Source organism: Heterocephalus glaber, unplaced genomic scaffold (genome assembly GCF_053883595.1).
Source record: "Heterocephalus glaber isolate CG9 unplaced genomic scaffold, H.glaber_assembly_v1.0 deba00000936, whole genome shotgun sequence".
Taxonomy (NCBI): Eukaryota; Metazoa; Chordata; class Mammalia; order Rodentia; family Bathyergidae; genus Heterocephalus; species Heterocephalus glaber.
The window spans coordinates 593,630-614,052 of record NW_028258172.1 but is presented as its reverse complement, the minus strand read 5'-3'; the positions used below and the strand labels follow the sequence as shown (position 1 = coordinate 614,052).

General features: G+C 37.0%; 1 protein-coding gene across 10 annotated transcripts in view; it reads right to left on the bottom strand.

Annotated features, from left to right (window-relative positions):
• The window catches only part of Rragb (Ras related GTP binding B), a 33,892-nt gene that overhangs the window by 3,080 nt on the left and 10,389 nt on the right, over positions 1–20,423 (bottom strand). For 7 of the 10 annotated variants that reach the window (XM_021251248.2, XM_004873548.4, XM_087208124.1 and 4 more), the window contains 3 exons: positions 18,395–18,617; positions 4,686–4,781; positions 2,391–2,513 (listed from right to left, as the gene is read on the bottom strand). In XM_021251248.2, the coding sequence (XP_021106907.1) occupies positions 2,391–2,513; positions 4,686–4,781; positions 18,395–18,617 (442 nt within the window). The remainder of the gene's footprint in view (positions 1–2,390; positions 2,514–4,685; positions 4,782–18,394; positions 18,618–20,423) is intronic. The other 3 variants (XM_087208128.1, XM_087208126.1, XM_004873546.4) reach the window with 1 other exon arrangement.

Here is a 20,423-nt window from a genome sequence, read left to right as displayed (position 1 = left end):
GCCTTTAAATGCATGCAAACTACTAATATTACCCTCTGTCACTACTCAAAGAAGATATCTGTTGGTTTCTTGGTCATCTATGCTTTCAGGGTAGACTTGTCACATGACTTATTGTCTCTTTCCCTCTATGCATATACTTGTCAACACTGTTTGTGATTTCAACATCCATTTGAATGATCCATACAGTATTGTTTGGTTATAACCATATTATATCATTTAAGAATCTCTACAGGTGGTCTTTGACTTATGATGGTTTACAATGCTGAGAAAATGATATGCATTCACTAGGAATCATACTTTAAATTTGTCTAGGGTGGAGATGTATGGTCTACTACTCTTTTTTTGATGCTAAGCAGCAGCAGTGAATCATAACTGCTACTTAGCCATGAGACCACAGGGGTAAACAACCTATACTTTTCAGTGTACTTGAATTGTTAAGCTATGATGTTTGGTAGGATAGGTATATTAAATGCATTTTCAACTTACAGTGGTTTCATCAGCACATAACCTCATCCTAAGTCAAAGAACATTTGTATTTTGCTTCACTATGTTCTTTCTTCATTACTTTAATCATTAAATGTTCACCTTATTTCAACTTTTCATGGGATAGTCTTTGATATTAATAATACAAATAAAAAATGAAAATAAGTAAAAATATCTAGCTGTTCTTGAGGTGTATTTAATATATTTAATTTAATGAAGTCACTATAATTTTAGAATTATACTTAAAAAGCTTAACTAGGGTTGGGATTTAGCACAGTGGTTCCGGCGCCTGCCTCGCAAGTGCAAGGTTCCGAGTTTGATCCCCAGTACCAAAATAAATAAATAAATAAAAAGCTTAACTAGATTATTCAAACATAAGGACTATCATAATAAATCTATTCAGGATTAACACTCACAACAACAGAAAATGCCTTCCTTAACATTTTCAGATTTTAATAAAACCACATCTGTATTCTAAAGGCTAAATACACAGATGAAAAGTTTCTAGTAAAAGACAAAACACTCACCAGAAGAAAATTCACAGAGAAATTCCATGGGAAAATGTGATATTTTCAAAATACAATTCCTATACCAATGAAAGAAGAAATCCACCTTGTTTGATTTAACCCCCTCAGTAAAACAATCACACTTACACTTGGTCTTCAAGAGAAACAAAAGCTACCTGTTACTTTTAAAGAGTAGAGGGCATACATTAGGTTATTCTCTATGATCTTGTGAGGCAGATATGGCAGGGAAATGCTACTGAAGCAGGATTCTGTCATGCCATGCACATTAATAGTTTCCTTGACTGTTGCTACTCACACTAGCAGAAAAAAATGGACTCAAGAGTAGTAAATCCAAGCAAGAAACCAGTGTCAGTGAGCTGCAGCAAAAAGACATTCTAGTTAGGACTCCTTGACTCAGCTGTACCAGCTATCAGGAAGGATGGCTCCCATGTACTGCTGGGTTACAAATGTTTCCACAAAGGATGGGGGTGGGGATGGGGGGGTGGGGAAACTGCACTTTAGATTCTTTGCTGTCTAATGCTATAGCAGCAAAAAAAAAAAAAAACAACTAATACTTAATAGTTTGCCACCTACATGCCAAGGCTTGTGCTAGGTGCTAAATGTTACTTTGTACCATTTTAATCCACAGGTTAATTCTAATATAGATATTATTTTCCTCATTTTACAGAAAGGGAAGCAAGCTTAGGGAGATTAACAAATGTGTCTAAAATCATCAAGCATTGACAGAGCTAAAAAGCAAATTCTTTACTGGGATCTGCTCTTAGAGTTAAATTTATTAAGCTAGATAGCATTTATTTAGGCAATGTGTTGTGACATCTCAAATAAGTTCCTATTTTAACAATACTGGATTTTGTGTCTCCTGCTTAGAGTTGTACAAAAAGTAGGGTCTTTGCTAAATTCAATTTATACAAAAAGTAAGAATAGTAACATGCCTGTTTCCCCCTCCACTTCTCCATCTGAACTCTTAGCTAGAGCACTGAGTTGGCTAATACATCTCTACCACGTCAAAAGTTTTCAATTCAGTCTTTTGGAGAAAGAAGTGGGAACAGAGTTTTCTCAAACAGAAAATACCCTAAATTTCATAATAAAGGTGAAAAAGAAAAAGGAACCCTTTATCACAAATGAACAGTTGTTAGAAGAAATAATCTAAACTCTCTAAGGCATACCTGCCAAAATCTAAGTTTGACTACTAAAGGGTTATACACCAAGTTCTTCTTTTAAATCATTTGCTGACAATACTACTTTATAAATAATGCTTTGCATGCTGAAGTAATGGCAAAAAGGGAAAAAGTTCTTCCTGAAAGTGGAAACATGCAATTCCCTGTTGCTGAATAAAAGAAGGTACAGTGTGAAGTGTATCTGTAGAGCAGAAGTTCTTACCAGAAAAGTAGCTCTCTCAAATAGAAGTACTTCATCAGCTTCAATAATTTCAGCAAAATTTCTTAGGTTCATTTCCAATTGTTGAACATTGGGAATCAGCTGATAAACAATGCTGGACCAAGCCTAACAGGACAGAAGCACAGTATAATATTATTAACAGGTAGCGAGGTCCTGACCTTTGAAATGAGTACATACACTATAATATAGAGACAGCAAAACATGATGATATTTGAGTCCCAAATACTGACATTAAATATGACACATATGAGAGAAAATAAAGCTAATATTTGACTATCCCACCAGTTGAATTTTTAAAGTTCATACACTTTTATGAAATGCTGAGAAACTTCTTTCCATTGATAATTAAAAGTAAACAAGTAATTTAATGCCATCATGTTGCCTTAGAAAAAAGGTTGCAAATGTGATGTATGGCCTAGAAAGCTTCTGATCTATACATTCAACAAGTATTTAATTCAACCAGTATACATCCAAGAATCAAGGTTGTGAAAAATATTAGGGCCAAATAGACAAATGGCCCTTTCCCTCAATGGTATAATACATCATTACAAGAGAAACTAGTGGCATTATCATTCTCAAAGATTTCTTGTCATCTGTAAAAATTACCGATCCAACTGAACTTAAAAAGGTCCACTGTGTTTGCCTAAAACTAACTTCATCCAGAGTGTGACGAATGTAAGCAGTTGAAATTAACCACACCCTCCCTCAATTCTCTTAAGGCTCTTCTATTTGTATTTCCATTATACTTCCTTCACTATCACTCCAATTTTTCTGGTTAGGTGTTCTGTGTTCTTCTTTCCCGTACTAAAGGGCAGGAACCTGATCTTAATATGCAATAGCATCAAGCAGATAGCCAATGAGTGCTTATTGAGTAAAACTTAATATAAAAATTTCAGTCAGTTCTATGGAACATTGATTTAAGAGATAGTAGTGTCATGTCTCTGTTCCAATTAGTTTTTTCACTTAGGCATAGGAGTTCAGGTTCCAGGTTCCCAGGTCGGTGTTAATGTCACTGCTGAATTTACCTTGGAGAAGGCACCAAAGCTAACCACAGCAGAGACATTTTCACTCACAGCAGTGTTGTGATTAGCCAATTGTCTTTGGTCGTGTTATGTATTGCCATCCTTCACACCGCAGTTGGCTCTTATCAGTGCGTCATGTCCATCCTTATTCACGGTTACCTGTTCTATGGGAATAAGGCTTTGAGAGAAATTCGGCCCATATTAATCTAGAACAGTACTTCCTAGACAGGTATCTCAAAATGATGTTATTAGAATGAAGCTGGGTCAACATAATATTTGGAAAAAATGAATTAGTTATTTTTTTTAAGCAATGGCTATTTTTAAAATCCAATGTTATTTCTCCTTGGCAAGTCAGGCTTCTGTGCTTCTGGTTGTAGATACTTGTCAGATGCAGTTGATACTGAGGATTTAGCTATCAGTGACAGAGAAGGATCCTTTGCCACCTAGAGTCAGACTTCTCAATGGGTACCAGAAGCAGTCTGAAGGAAAGGTCTGACCACAGGAAGACACAAAATGAGCCAGTCCTTAAATCACTGTATCAGTAGGAAAAAGGGAAGAAGCAGGAGCCTATGTGCCAATAAGTTAATTTCAGCTTCATCCATACAGAAGTACTGTTATAATCTCTACAATTATTGCAAGTGGAGTGGCATCTATTCCAGCCATGGGAACAATTCTTCCGGTTGAAAAAATGATGGTCTCCAATTTGGCATGAAAGTTGAAGCTGCTATCCTCTAAGCATAACATGTCTCATTCTAAGACTCCTTTTTCCAACCTCTCCACTAAACATTTTCCTATGGTTACTATTCAAATTTAAAGCAGATTAGCTTATACCATTATCATGCAGAGGTAACTGAGCACTAGACACAAGTCCAATCAGCAATGAGACTACAGTAAGTCAGAATGGATGATGGCCAGTAAGTGAATTTCTGGTATCAGAAAGATCAGTATTAAATTAATCATAACCAAACTGGCTAGCTCAGAGTGATTTGGTAACAATGTTGACCCAATCTAATATCAAAACTAAAATCTTTTAATGTTAAATTTGATATTCTTCAACCAATTTGTTGTAGATTATTCCTTTTTTTAGTAAAATAAATCTAGCTTGATATTCTTCAAGCAACTTTATTTCTTTTTATTTTTTGGTACAACTAATCTAGATGGCTATGAAATAGCATAAAATCTTTTAGTTTTGTTAATATGCTTCTAGCTTTTTTTCATGATCTTAAAAATGAGAGAACCCCAGAAACATACACACCTTATAAAGAGTTTCATCCCAAATTGATGTTCGGAAACAAGAACATTCCAATGGGCGAGACAAACGCCTCAGATCTTCTTCTCGCTCTTTAAAAATCTGAATTAAAAAGTCCAACATACTGATCAGCATATAACAGCTCTACTCTTTCACTAAAAAATCTAATCTGTAACTATTTTAGACTATTTTAATCAGGAGCTACTTATTAAGAGGAATTTTGAGTATTGTACATTACTTCACAAACTAGGATGGCAGAAATTATTTCAGGTCAGGTCTAAAATGTTAATGGCTATTAGAATACTTGGTTTATGCTGCTTGTGTGCTCTATACTTATGGAGAACACTATGTTAGAAAATAAAATTTATCATACAAGTCTTAATAACACATGTCTAACACTCCAAATCACCAAATCTGGGTCATTTTAAGATGGCTATATCTATATCAAGATTCTGTGAATTAAAATATTTTTAACCTATATATCTTTCTCTCATATACTTATATATGTACATTCATTTATATTATTAACAAATGCACTATATATACTTTACTGTGTAGATACAACTCCCCACATATATAAAAGTTCTACTCATCTTGGATGTTTCTATGTATACATGCCAGCATATACATGGAAAATATTTATATACAAATATATATATTCACAGATATTTTTCCATGAATGGGTGGATTTGTCACATGTGTGGACAAACTGTGGTGGTTAATTTTGTGTGTCAACTTAGTTGGACCACGGTCTTCAGACATTTGTCCAAACACCAGTCTGGATGTTAATGTGAAGGTATTTTTAGAATAAATTAACTTAAATGCTTAAATATAAGTAGATTTTGAGTAAAGAAGATTACCCTAAATAATGAGGGTGGGTTTCATCACATCAGTTGAAGACTTTAAGAGAAAAAGACAGACTTATTGAAGAAAAACAAATTCTACCTCCAGGTTTGCCTTCTAACTGCAACTACAACATTGACTTTTCAATGGATCTCTAGTTTGTCTTACAGATTTCAGAATTGCCAGCCTTCATAATCAGTAAAATCAATTCCCAAAAATAAATCAATCTCTCCCCCTCTCAGTGTCTTTATAATCATGCTAGTTTAGAGACCTAGAGTCCCTCGAATGAAAGGAGGCTGAGTCCACATAAGAACTACACTGCCAAAAAGTTATACCATTAATTTTTCTGCATACCCCAAATGGAGGTACAGCCTTTTACCAGGGTGACTGCACATTGGGGAAAAGGAAAAGCTCAGACCTTTTAGGGTATATTAGCCTATGAACTGACACTAATTTCAGGTGACCCAAAATGTTGCTGTGGTCCACTAGCTATGGCTTATGAATGTCAAGTGGTCAATGGAGTTTTAGCTCAGGTTTGGCATACAACAAACCCAGGGAGTTGCTGCATCCATAATGTTGCTATTTTCCAAATTCTAGAATGCATAATTGGAATAGACAACTTAGCAAGTGGCAATATCCTTACACTAGTTCCCTTACCTGAAGAGTAAGAGCTCTATGGGTAGGAAAAGCCAAGTGAAAGCCTTTGGAAAACAGTAAAGCAAAAGTAACACTGAATTCTTGAAGGGATTTTGGAGATTAGTACCACCATCAGACTTGAAAGATGCAGGATTAGTGACGTAACCTACATCCTCATTAAACTTCTCTCTTCAGCCTCTGGTAAAGGCAGATCCTCTTGGGCAGTGGATTATCAGATGTGCAACAAGGTGGTGATTACAATTACAGACATATGTGCTTTTCTTGCTTGAGCAAACTAACACATTCCCTGGTACCTATATGTAACTAGTTTTCTTACAAATGCACTTTCCTCCATACTTGTCCATAAAACCCGCCAGTCCACTTTCAGGTGGCAAAGCCAGAAATATACTATCATTGACATATTTCAGGGAGATAACAACTCTCTAGCCTTATGTCAAATCTCCTTTGTTAGGATTTGATTGTCTTGCACTATTACACTAGTCCATCACATTGATGACATTACACCAACAGGACCCAGTGAGCACAAGGTAGCTACTCTAGAATTACTGGAAAGGCAGGAGTATTCTCAGTAAAATTTCCAGGAATTCAGTGTTGTGGAGCATGCTGAGATATCCCCTCTAAATGGGAAGGTTGAATTGTTCCATCTGGTCCATCCTACAATCATTAAAAAGGCATGATATCTAGCAGGCCACTTTGGATTTTGGAGGCAATATATTCCTTCAGGTGTATTACTCTAGCACATTTACTGAGTAACCCAATAGTTTTCTAGTTTTGAGTGGGGGAGAGAATAGAAGAAGGCTTTGCAACAGGTCCACGATGCTGTGCAAGCTGCCCTGCCTCTTAGCCTGTATCATCCAGCAAATCTAATAATTGAAGTATCAGTGGTAGAGAGGGATGCTGTTTACAGGCTTTGGCAGGCCCCCATAGTCAAATAATAGTCCACATCTTTAGGATATTGAATCAAAGCCCTGCCATCCTCCACAGGTAAGTACTCTCCTTTTCATAAACAACACGTGGCCTACTACTGGGTCATAGTACATACACTTAACCATGGCCACCATAAGATCCAAACTGCCCAATCTGAAATAGACATTTCTCAAAGAAGTAGAAATAACAAATAAATATGTGGAAAAATATTCAACATCACTGGTCATTCGAGAGATGCAAATGAAAACAATGCTGATATTCTATCTCATCCCAGAAAGAATAGTTAGTATCAAGAAATCAACCAATAACAAATGCTGGTGGAGCTGTGGGGAAAAAGGAACCCTCTTCCACTGCTGGTGGGAGTGCAGACTGGTGCAACCACTGTGGAAATCAGTGTGGAGATACCTCAAAAACTATGGCTGGAAGTCCCATTTGACCCAGCTATTCCCCTGCTAGGTACCTTCCCAAAAGAATTAAAAGAATCATACCACAGCGATATATGTGCACCCATGTTCATAGCAGAACAGTTTGTAATAGCTAAAACTTGGAAACAGCCCAACTGCCCATCAACTGAAGACTGGATAAAGAAAATGTGGGGTTTTTTAAAATAAAATGGAGTAGTACTCAGCCATAAAGAATGAGAAACCAGAGACATTTATAGCTAAATGGATGCACATTGAGGCTATACTCTTAAGTGAAATAGACAGAACATACATGTGTAAATACCAAATAATTTTTCTGGTGTGAGAAACTGAAAGTGTAAATAAGGATCAAAATGTAGAATAGATAATGTGAAATAGGAAGAAAATATGCAAAGGGGAAGAGGAAATGGGAGGGGTAGGGGAAAGGAAGGAAGGGAAAGGAATAAATATGAGAAAAGGAAAAAATGGAAACAAAGTAATTTTAAATAGGGAGGAATGGAGTTTAAGGGAGGGCAGGGGAAGGAGGAAAAAATAAGAACCAAGATATATTATGTAGAAGTACAAATTCCCAATAATGAATGTCAGCATATTGTATACCTAAACTGTATCAATAAAATTAATGAAAAAAAAAAGATTCAAACTGCCCATCATGTACTGGGTGTTATTTAATCTCCCTTGCCATAATGATAGGGAAAAGTTTTAGATAATTTAATAGATTGAATATTAAGGTAGTTGTAGAAGCAAAATAAGTAATGTGGTCTTTTAAGATTTGCTTTTCCCATAACTCCTTGTTTAAGGTGAGGATTATCTGACTCTAACTGGTAACTTCATTAACCTAATAAAGTTACCATGACAGGGTGAATTTACAATGTATATGTGGCTATCTTGTGTCTGTGACTTGTACATAGGATCTGGAATTGTATTTACACATCAAAGACCACTAGAGATGAGATAATGGCTAAAAAGCATATAAAAAGGGAAACACTGAACAAAGGGTGCACAGATACTAACCAGACCTGTTTCTAGTGTTCTTGCCCACTCCTGAGAAGAAATTTTATTATTTTATCCAAATTCTGTGTCTCTGCGTTTTTCTTTCTGAGATTTCTGCAACATTTGGTGCATGGGCTGGGAATCGGGAATGAAATAGCCCTTTTGGGCATCAGCCCAAACCCCACTGGAGGAAGTGGCTCTCTGTCTCCTCCAGAGGGAAGGTGCGCCCCTGGGACTAATTTCCTAGGCTCCCCATCAGGACACAGAGACCCACTCACCAGTGGAGGATTGCCCAAACCCAAGACAGAGATGACAGAAGGAGGACTGCTGCTCTTGGTGTCTGTCTGTCTCTTTCCTTTGCTGGTTGAGAAACCTGGGGAAACCCCCTAGTCATTAACTTTCGGTTTCGCCTTGTGAATTTGTATTTTGTAACTTTGGGCAAATACAGCACAGGGGGCTGATAACTCCTTGCGCTTTGCCATTGGGGAAGATAGCTCCTCCCATTTGTTTTGGATCACTTTGTGAACTTTGGGCAAAAATAGTGCAAGGGCCCAATCACACCTTGTGCCTTGCCATTTGGGGAGGTAGCTTCTTTCATTTGTTTTGGTTATGGGTAAGGGGTCACTGGGAGGGAATGTGATAACTTCTGAATAAATGTGTGAGTGAAAGAGTTCTGGATAGGAGAATGTGTGAAATGAGCTGTGGAACAAGACAGAGGGAGGAAGCACTTGCCCTTAAAGAGTCCTCCCTGAGTCGTAGAATTTGTGTGTGGTCGTGTTTAACAAAGGCACAATGGTGAGCTTAGGTGACAGCCCACCTTAGCCTGAATGGACTTTAAAATGGCGAGAAGCCTGCAGCCAGGCAGGCCAGTGAGTTAACCCACCTTTGTTTGTCTTGTGTCTCCTTACAAGGGTACCCACCTATACACACACCAACACTCTGATCGGCTGATCAAGGGGACAGAAATATCTCATCCTACTGTTTTAGAATGCATGCTTAAGAATTTTAAGAAAGGTTTTACTGGAAATTATGGTATTAAGATGAAACTCGAAAACTTAGAGCCTTTTGTGAGTTAGAATGGCCCAAGCTTTGCCTAGCTTGGCCAACTGAGAGATCCCTAGATGAGGGTCTCATCTGGTCCATCTGGCTAACAGTCACCGCCCCTGGACAGGAACATCCAGATCAATTTCCCCATATTGATTTATGGCTCAAATTGTGCCACAGAATGCCTCCTTGGCTTCATATGTGCACCCCAGAAGTGAAAAGCAATATCCTGGTCCTCCATCAGAAAGGGGACAATGCTGAAAAGTAACCAAGAGAATTTAGACTTTCTCCCTCCTTTTGAGTTGCTAAATTCACAGGTTTGGAGGAGGTGGGGACAAAAGCATGAAAACTGCTTGGCTTCAGAGCACCATGCTGTGGTCAGACTCAGAGAGGATCTAATAGGGCTTACACTCAAATTTAAAAAAATTAGAAAGAAAAAATAAGTAATGGATTAAAAAAGAGCTAAAAAAGCTCTGAAGGACATAAAACAAAGCCAGAGAAAGTAAGAAATTTTACAAGGGTTACAAATTTTAGCTAATTGATAAATGTATCTGTATTTCAGTTTAAAAAGTTACAAATTTTAGCGCATTGATAAATGCATTTGTGTTTGTTTGAAAAGTTGCAAATTTTAGTTAATTGATAAATGTATCTGTGTTTCAGTTTGAGTTGATGTTTAATTGGTGAGCTAAAAGTATTTCTTGTACATTGCAAATTCGTTGATTGTAATTATAAGGTTAACTTGCTCTTTTCTGTACTTTGTTGATAAAAAAACCCCTTAAGGTTACTACTGTTCTATAGGCAGCCAACCAAATTTAAAGTGTAACAATCTGAGAACAAAAAAGGGACACTTTAAAATTTTAACAGCTGAAGACAAGTTTGTGATAAAAGGTCTATAGTGAGATAAAAATATATATTTAAAAGCTATAAGTAAAAGAGATACAACTTTGATATAAAAAATTTTGTATGTTTGTCTTGTTAAAAAGATAAAAAAAATACACAAGACCAGAAGGTCTAGGTATGTCAAAAGATGCATGAAAGTGATTTATCAAAAAATATGTATGTTTGTTGGTTTCAAGTTTCTTATAAAAAGTTTAAATATGTTTACATTAGTTGTCATCAAAGGGTTAAATTCTAAATATGTTACTATAATATGTGTACTTTGGTCATCTTCAAAGGGTTTAAGAGCTAACAGATTACAATATGACCTCCTCCTTTATAGTGAGTTAGAAAAAAAAAAGACTGTTGGAAAAAGGCACAAATATATCAGACCAAGGTGTGGTATTTGAGATTTGACTTAAAAAAGACAAAGGAGGCTAGGTCCAGAAAAAAGGAAAGTCATTTATTCTTTCCCAAGACCCCACCAAAATGCTTCAGTTATTTGATTCCATTTTTGCTGCCCATTGTCCTAATTGGGAGAACTGTAAAGAACTTTGTAGAACTTCATTAATCTCTAAAAAAAATACAGAGAGTTTTTGGAAAATTTAAAAAGATCAATGCTCCTAGAATGCCAGCAGGCACAGAAAATCTAGATGCTTGACATGAACAGCAATTTCCAGTGAATGAGTGGCCCAATTAGAACCCCAACACCCCAGAAGGCCAGGACAGCTTAAGCAATTATCAGATGGCCCTCCTGACAAGGATATGAGCAATGAGTAAAAGGCCTACAAATATGATTAAAGTTCTAGAAACACAGCAGGAGCCCAATGAGAGCCCTGAGAGATTTTGTGTAGCTCTGTAAAGTTTACAGAATGTACACACCTTTTGATCCTAATGTTCCTGATAACCATCAGTTAATCAATACGACTTTGTGACCCAGTCAGCTCAAGATATTAGAAGAAAATTCAAAAACAAGAAACTTGGGAGGGTATGAATATAACACAGTTGCTACAATTGGCTAAAAAATTGTATGTGAAAAGAGAGTGAGAGAGAAGGAACGGGCTAAGAAGAAAGATGAATGAGATGAGAGACAGCTGAGGGAGTTTCTTGGGGCAAGAGGCTTCTGTAGAATTTGGATTCCTGGTTTTGCATAGATCACTAAACCTCTTTATAAATCTCTAAAGGAAAAAAATCATTTACTTTGGGCTATAGAAAAAAAAAAAGGCTTTTAAGAGACTAAAACTGACCTTAGCAGCCGCCCCTGCTTTAGGCATACCGGATGTAAAGCGGCCTTTTGTTCTTTATGTGACTGAGAAGAACCATGTGGCCCTTGGAGCGCTGATCCAAGAAGTAGGCCCATGGAATCAACCAGTGGCATATTTGTCTAAGAATTTAGATCTAGTAGCTAAAGGATGGCCTCCTTGTCTTTGGGCCTTAGCAGCGTCAGTTCTGTTGATCCAAGAAGCAGACAAGCTGACTTTAGGTCAGGAACTGACTGTGCAGGTTCCACACAGGGTCCTAGAACTACGGAACACAAGGGAGCATTGTTGGCTCTCAAATAATCAGGTTACTCAGTATCGAGCCCTTGTTGTGAGAACCCCTGCTTATGGTTTATTCCTGTAAAAGCTTTTAATCCTGCTACCTTCTTGCCCATGGAGACAGGCCCTCCCAATCATGACTGCTTGAGTGTCACCCATGAGCTCTTTTCTAGCTGCCCTGACCTACAAATGACACCCTTCTCCAATGCTGACCTCATTCTGTTCACGGATAGGAGCAGCTTTGGGGAAGATGGGATTCATCATGCTGGATATGCGGTAACCATGAAGGATGAGATGATCCTAGCCAAGACCCCTTCCTTAGTTGGCACAGTGTGCTAAACTCTTGGCACTCATATAGGCACTCTGATGGGCAAAGGGTAAAAATATATAGGGACTTTCCCTATGCATTTGCTACATTACACATCATTGGCATGATTTACCAAGAGTGAGGTCTTCTCATGGCAGAAGGGAAGCTAATTAAAAATAAACAGGAAATTATATAGTTGCTAGAGGCAGTGTGGGAACCTAGCAAAGTCATAGTAATATAGACTTCATTGCACAAGGTAACAATAAAGCTGATGCTGAAAGCCGAGAAAGACAAAACACTCAAAGCCCTGCTCTCACCACTCCAGAGGCTGGTGAGTCAATGCACAGCTGAAGAGTGGAAGCACCAACAAGGACAACATGGATTATTGTGTTGTGCCAGATCACCACTGCCTTAAGTTTCTTTGTTTTTGAACTGTGGGTGTTTAGGCCTAGTAATGAAAAGTTTGATGAACAGTATGTGACTTTTAAAATGGTAAAATGGGAACCAGAAGGCTATCCATTTATAATATTCTTTGATAAAAAAATTATGGGGGATGTGGGGTAACTTCTGACTGTGGGGGGCTATTATAATGAAAAATTATATTGCAAAGAGAAAACACAAGTTTGGATCAATGGCTCCCTTATTGGATGAGCCACTGGTAATTGTAACAATTGTAAACAAGGTCAATGTAATCTTATACCTATGTATATGCCAGCCCCATGGGATCTTATTTGGCTACAAGGAGTAATATATTTCATTAGGACAAGAAATTTTAAAAAGATCTTGAGGAAATTCGAGACACTTCAGGCTTTAGAAACTCAACTAGATTCAATGGCCAATGTCATTACAGAATAGGCATGCTCTCAATTTGCTCACAGCCCAGAAAGGAGGGACTTGCTTAGTCCTTGGTAAAGAGAGTTATTAATATGCTAATAAATCTGGTGTAGTACAAGAATCACTAGACAAAGTAAAAGATCAGATCAAGGCTCCTGATGAGAAATATGGTATAGGAGAGCTATCCTATGGGATTAATTTTACTTGGGCAGGATGAAAAAAACTTGGATAGGACCTCTTCTAAGTCCCCTTCTTGTTATAATATTAATATTGTTTGGTCCTTGTGTCATCCAATGGATTTCAAAATTTATACAGTAGCACAGTGTTGCAGCTCAAGACTACCAAATGCTAGTGTTAAGACATGCAGATAAACTGGATAGAACTTATAATGGATAGAAGAATTATACCAAAGTAAACAGAGGGAGGAATGATAGGGAAAAGTTTTAGATAACTTAATAGATTGAATATTAAGGTAGTTGTAGAAGCAAAATAAGTAATGTGCTCTTTTAAGATTTGCTTTTCCCATAACTCCTTGTTTAAGGTGAGGATTATCTGACTCTAACTGGTAACTTCATTAACCTAACAAAGTTACCATGCCAGGATGAATTTACAATGCATATGTGGCTATCTTGTGTCTGTGACCTGTACATAGGAACTGGAATTGTATTTACACATCAAAGACCACTAGGGATGAGATAATGGCTAAAAAGGATATAAAAAGGGAAACGCTGAACAAAGGGTGTGCAGATACTAACCAGACCTGTTTCTGGCATTCCTGCCTGCTTCCAAGAAGAAATTTTATTATTTTATCCAAATTCTGTGTCTCTATGTATTTCTTTCTGAGATTTCTGCAACAATAAGGTTAGATGTGCATAGCTGTATTCCATCAACAAATTACATATATATATGAATATGACGGGGCTCAAGACGATTTGAGGGTACAAGTAAGTTAGACAAAGAAGTAGCCCAGGGTCAGGGCTTTAGGTCAGTGGTGCAGCACCTGCCTCACAAGCACAAGGTCCTGAGTTCAATCCCTGGTACAAGGAAAAAAAAAGAAGTAGCCCAAGTGCCCATGACCTTCACAGTCACAATGCCTTTTCTCCAAGCCTGCTCCTATAACCTCATGAGGAGTTTCCTACAATCAGGTGGCTGAGGACAATAAGACCAGCATCTGGTTTATATATGGTTCTGAATGATATATATGCATCACCTAAATGTGACAAGCTGCAGCTCTATAGCTCCTTTTTGGGACATCCTTGAAGGAAAGTGATGAAGATAAAATCCTCCCTGAACAAAACTTCCATCATCTGGTTGTTCACTTTGCTTGGGAGAATAAATGGTCAGATAAACAGTTATATACTCATTCATGAGATGTAACCATTTTCTGGATGGGTGAGGACTTAGAGGGAATATGATCAGAAAGCTAGTGACAAGGTCTGTGGAAGAGGTATATTATATATCTCTTGAATAGGAAAAATATGGATGTGTGTGTTTCACGTGAATGCCACCAAACAGTGACCTCAGAAAAGGAAAGTTTTAATAATCAAGTGGATAGAATGACCTGTTCTGTAGCTACCAGGTAGCATGTATCCTCAGCTAGTCCTCCAACTGCCCAATGGATTTAGGAGCTAAATGGATAGGATGACAAACTGAAAATCATTCAAGGGCTCAGCAAGATGGACTTTGACTCCTGAAGGTTTTTCTGGCTATGGCCACCAACAAGTGCCCAATATGCTACCAACAGAGAACAATACTAGGTCCATGATATGGCACCACTCTCCTAGTTACCTGATAGTGGGCTGATTACATTAGTCTGCTTCCATCATGGAAGTGACAGCATTCTTTTGTTACTGGAATTTACACACTCTCTGAATATGGACTTGCCTTCCCTGCACACAAGGCTTCTGCCAAAACTACTAGCTATGGATTTAAAGAATACTTTGTAAACCATTATGATATTGCATACAACATTGCTTTTCATTAAGGACCTCACTTCACAGTGAATGTAACTCACTTCACAGTGAATGAAGTAAGGGAATGGGCCCAGGTTTATGGAATTCACTCTTACCATGTTCCCTACCACTCTGAAGCAGCTGTTTTGACAAAATGGTGAAGTGGCCTTTTGAAGGCTCACTTACAGTGCCAGCTAGGTGGTGACACCTTGCATGCCTGGGGCAAGATTCTCTAGGAAGTTGATATGCTCTGAATCAGCAACAAATATATGGTACTTTTTCTTCTGTACTGAGGATTCATGGGTCCTGGATTTAAAGGGAAGTAAAGGGAGTGGCACCAATTACTATTAGTCTTAGTAATCAACTAGCTGATTATTAAGGGTAAGGGACAATATTTTTGTTTCTTGTCCCTATGACCTTACAGTCTGCTGGTCTAAAGATCCAAAGGCAGGAGTGTGTCCAAGAGGAGACATAACAATAATTCCACTCAACTGTAGATTAAGACTGCTGCCAATTATTTTGAACTCCTCAGGCCTCTGAATCAATAGACATAGAAGGGAGTTACTGCGATGGCTGGAGTGATTGATCATCACTATGAAGAGAGGAACTAGACTGCTACCTCATGGTGGAGTTAAAGAAGTACATGTTTGGAATACAAGAGATTCTCATAAAGGATCCCTTAGTAATATCATACCCTGTAATTAAACTAAAAAAAAACTACAACTACCCAATTCAGGCAGTTCTACTAATAGCCCAAAGCACTAGGTATAATGGACTTAAGGTCACTTTAAAAGAGCTACAACCAGCTGAAGTGATTGCTGTGGGTAAAGGGAATCCAGAATTGAATAAGGAAGGTACAAATACCAGCTATGACTACATGACCAGTTATAAGGACTATAATTGTCATATTTCTTCCTTGATTTTGTTATGAATACATGTGTACAAATATCAAACACATGTCTTTATTTTCTCTTACCCCTTATCATGAACAGAAGATATATAGACTTTATATCAACATTATACTTAAGTACCATTTATATTATAATATTTAAGATACAGAACAGGATAGCAAATAGAAGAGGAAACATTACCCAAGGACTTTACATCCTCTTGTACAGAGGGAGTTAAAGTTTCTTTAATAGTATATAGAATAGTTATATCATGTTAAGTGGGCATACAACCCTGCTATTATCTTTATTTAGAGATTGTACGGTTTCAAGGATGTATATGAATGTCAAGTTGACAAGGGTAGAATCATAATGGTTAGTTTTATGTGTTAACTTGGCTGGCCTGCAGTACTCAGACATTTGGTCAAGCATAGTTTGGATATTCTTGTCAAGGCATTTTTAGACATGAGATTATTATTTAATTCAGTAGATTTTGGATAAAACAGATTAACTTCCATAATGTGCTTGAGCCTTATCCAATCAGTAGAAGGCCTTAAGAGAAAAAGGGTTAATAGCACAAGAAGAGGCAATCCTGCCTTCACATTTCCTTCTGCCTCGAGATGCAACATCAACTCTTTACTCAGTCTCTAGCCTGTCTGTCTGCTCTCAAAATTTCATACTTGCCAGACTCCATAATCAGTTGAACCAATTCTCTAAAATAAGTACCTCTACATATCTGTCTGGGTGCCTCTCTCTGTCTAGACACACACATACACACACACACACACACACACACACACAGATGCACACACAAACACCTGATTGGTTCTGTTTCACTAGAAAACCCTAACATACATACATATATGCAAGGAAATATCTATCTGAGCTGAAATTGGTACTTTTGGGAGCCCTTTAACCATTTATATTTCAAATCTTCCAAGTCTACATCATTAATGACATTAAAGGTTTGCTTAATTAAGCTTAAAATCCCTGAAAGAATATTAACATGTCTTTGGAAATATTTACATGCACATTTAGAAAACAAAAAGATTATCATTCAAAATTGTAAGTGATAATAACATTCATAAGTAGTTCTATTGGAATATTGGAATATATTGGAATGCTCTAGGTTTTTCTAGTATAATTTTGGCTAAGGAATGAAATAATTTTAAGAGAAAAGAGAACAAAACAACAGCACCAATAACAATCAATCCCTCACAAACTCAAGACCCACACTATATGCCTAATTTTCTGAGAGAGGGAAAGTGGAAAACAGCTAAAAAGTCTACTGGATACTCAAAACCAGTATTCTGAGTCAGCTAGGGAACCCTATCCAACACTTTTTGAAAGCTTTATAAGTTAATCTAGACATACCAAAATATTGAAACAATGGAGGCAATCCTATACATAGTCATGGAAAAAACACTCCTTACCATAGTTATTCCAAAAAAATGTGTAGTCTAAGCATATCCTTAGATCCTTACACTCCAACACAAGGAGGAACTGTATTCTATGAAACTAGCATATTTTAAAACTGCTATCCTTAGTTTTATCCTAGCAAGTAGAGGAAGATCTCTTTCATCTTGACATTACAATCCACTCCTCTTAATGGCTGTCTGAGCATCCTGCTCTGTGTGGTATCTTCCATTGTAGCCTGGTACAACTTCTTTCAAAGAAGTGATACTGAATATAAATGAAATATTTCAGATATTCAGGACAATTGTAGACACAGACATAAAAAATATCCAATCCTCTTACACTGAGCAAATTAAAGCTAGACTATGTTTCTGATCTGCTACTTCTGGAATCTCACAGACAGGGAGAAGTTTACTCATTCTACTGTATCTTCTTTATAATAAGCCCTTGAACTCTCTCAGAGCTATTCTGGTTTATGGGTAGTTATCTATATTTGTTTTTGTGTGGAGGGGGTAAATGAAGGCTGATGGTTCCTACTCTACTATCTTGGTGACATTACCCCTCTACTATGTTTTTGCTGGTTTAAATTTGTATGTGCTAATTTATCCATGCAACAAAAGATGAAATTGCATATGAGTGCAATTATGAGAGACCTAGCATACCAGTGCCTAACACAATGTGGTTGACACTTGAACTGGTCAATCCAGGTATAAGAGCAACCTTTCTTCATTTAGCTCCTAGTGGGTCTCCTAGCATTGACAGTAAAAAAGGGAAAGCAAACATATTTCTAAAAAATAAAGGCTTTTTAGTGATTCCCATGGTCAAATTCCTTACTTAATTCTGAAAACTGTACCTGCTAAATGAATATTGTGCTCAAGGAGTGTTTTAAAAAAAGGGATTTCAACTTGAAAGCTTATTCTGAGTTTTTTTCCTGAAAAAAGAATGGTGTAAATTTATTGTATGTCTATAAATGTTTGCAAAATATGTCAGCCATTTAATGTAGTGCCTTTTCTGTTTCTTACCAAGTCCCGTTGATCCTCTTGTACCAGATCCATTTTGTGTACCAAGCAAAAAATTTTGGCATCTGGAGAGTTCTGCAGAATAGCCTCTAGGCATGATTGATAATAGTGCATGTCCTTTTCAAGTTCACGGCTTTCCACATCAAAGACATAAATTAGAACCTCCACATTTTGGAAGATGTTGTCCCGTTGGCTAGTGAAATAATTTTCCATGAAAGTATCTTGCCTGGTAAGAAAAATGTAGAGATGCCAAGCAAGTTCTCAGTTCAATCACTCCTGAATTTGATATATTTTTGTTAGCTTGATCAATATAAAAGATCATTTTAATATTTTGAAGAATAAATAATAGCAAACATGTCTGGTATTGCAACTTGAAGTGCAACATCCACCACCCTCTGCCCCTCCCCTCATGTTTTAAACACACTGACCTTTTCTCAGTTCCTCAACTGACCCATGGTTTATGTCCACCATGGAACCATTACACTCCTCATATACCACTCCTCTACCCTTCATCTTAATTAACTTCTGCTTTTCTTTTACATTTCAATTCAATTGATATTTCCACAGAAATAGTTCTTGACATACTTGACTTGAGTCAATCCACTCATCAAAGACTATTTGACTAATACATTCCATTCATTCCCAGCACTTATCACAAGTATATTACACTTGTTTGCATGAGCTTCTAATTAACAACATTCACTTCACTAGACAGCAAGGTAAGGACCATGTCTGCTACTATGCCCCATTGTTTATTGGGTTTTAAAGGATCACTAGATATCCAATGAACATTGCTTAATGAATAGCCTAGTAGTCAAATAGTCTTTACATGAAAATGACTACAATGATAATTTTCTGGCAGAATGTTGTTCTTTGTTCCTTAGAGTGTGTTCCACTTCCCAAGAAGTTCTCAGTTAACAGCTAAACATTAGAAAAAGTAACACTGTAGTGGGGGAAAATCATGAAACTAAGTTCTAGTCCTACACCTTACTATTAATTAGCTGCCTGATCTTGGGAGAATCATAATGTCTCTGAATCTTAGATAACTTAGCCATAAAAATGAAACCACATTTTAGTGCCTAAAAGAAGATTTGGATTAATCCCTTGATATAGATTAGAGAATTGGAAGCAACAATAATGAGAAAGGATTTAAATGGAGAGAGCTGATAGGATGTTAAGTCATCCATACTAGCAGGAATGAAGTCATTTTCTTGGAAAGTATTCGGCCATTACATTATTCTTTCAATAAATATTCAATGAGTACCTAATCTATGTTTAGCTCTATGCTAGGAGCTGGGAAAGAACAAGCTGAAAATAATTTCTATTTATTTTTTGAGACACTAGTATTTACTTTTATATATATTATATTATCATACATAATAGCATTTATGAGCTGATACTATTATTACCCCTATTATAAAAATAAAGAAACTGCAACTCAGAGAATTTAAGTAATCTACCCAAGATAACACAGCTAACAGACAAAATATAAACCCCAATCTAATTCCAGTGCCTACACTTCTAAGCACCAAGCACTCCACATTGCTGTTTCAGTATAGATACACAAGTGGCCAAAGGATAGGACACAATGCACTATCAGCATAGAAACACAGTGAGTGTATCTTTGTGATGGCATATTCAGTGAATGCCTTGGTCATGAGAGGAAGACCTTTCACTTACTCTTACTTAAAACAATGAGTAACTAGCCAGATAATATATGCCAAGTCTGATTCACAGTGCTGAGACTGAGAAAATTATTGAAATATCTAAGAATAAATTATTATGGTGTGATAGCTAAGAGCTTGGCACTAGTGTCAGACTATATGAGACAGATACCTTATTTATGCCCCTGCAAAAGAAAGGTGTTCTATCCTATACCAAAAATATCTAGGGGGTGCTAGCTAATATGTTACAGAGGTCATTTTCACAACTACACAAAAGTCAAAGATCTTTACTTAATCAAGTACCCATTAAAAAGTAATTCCATCCAATGTATCTATTACAAATGATAGTAACTCTAGGTGTACTTGCC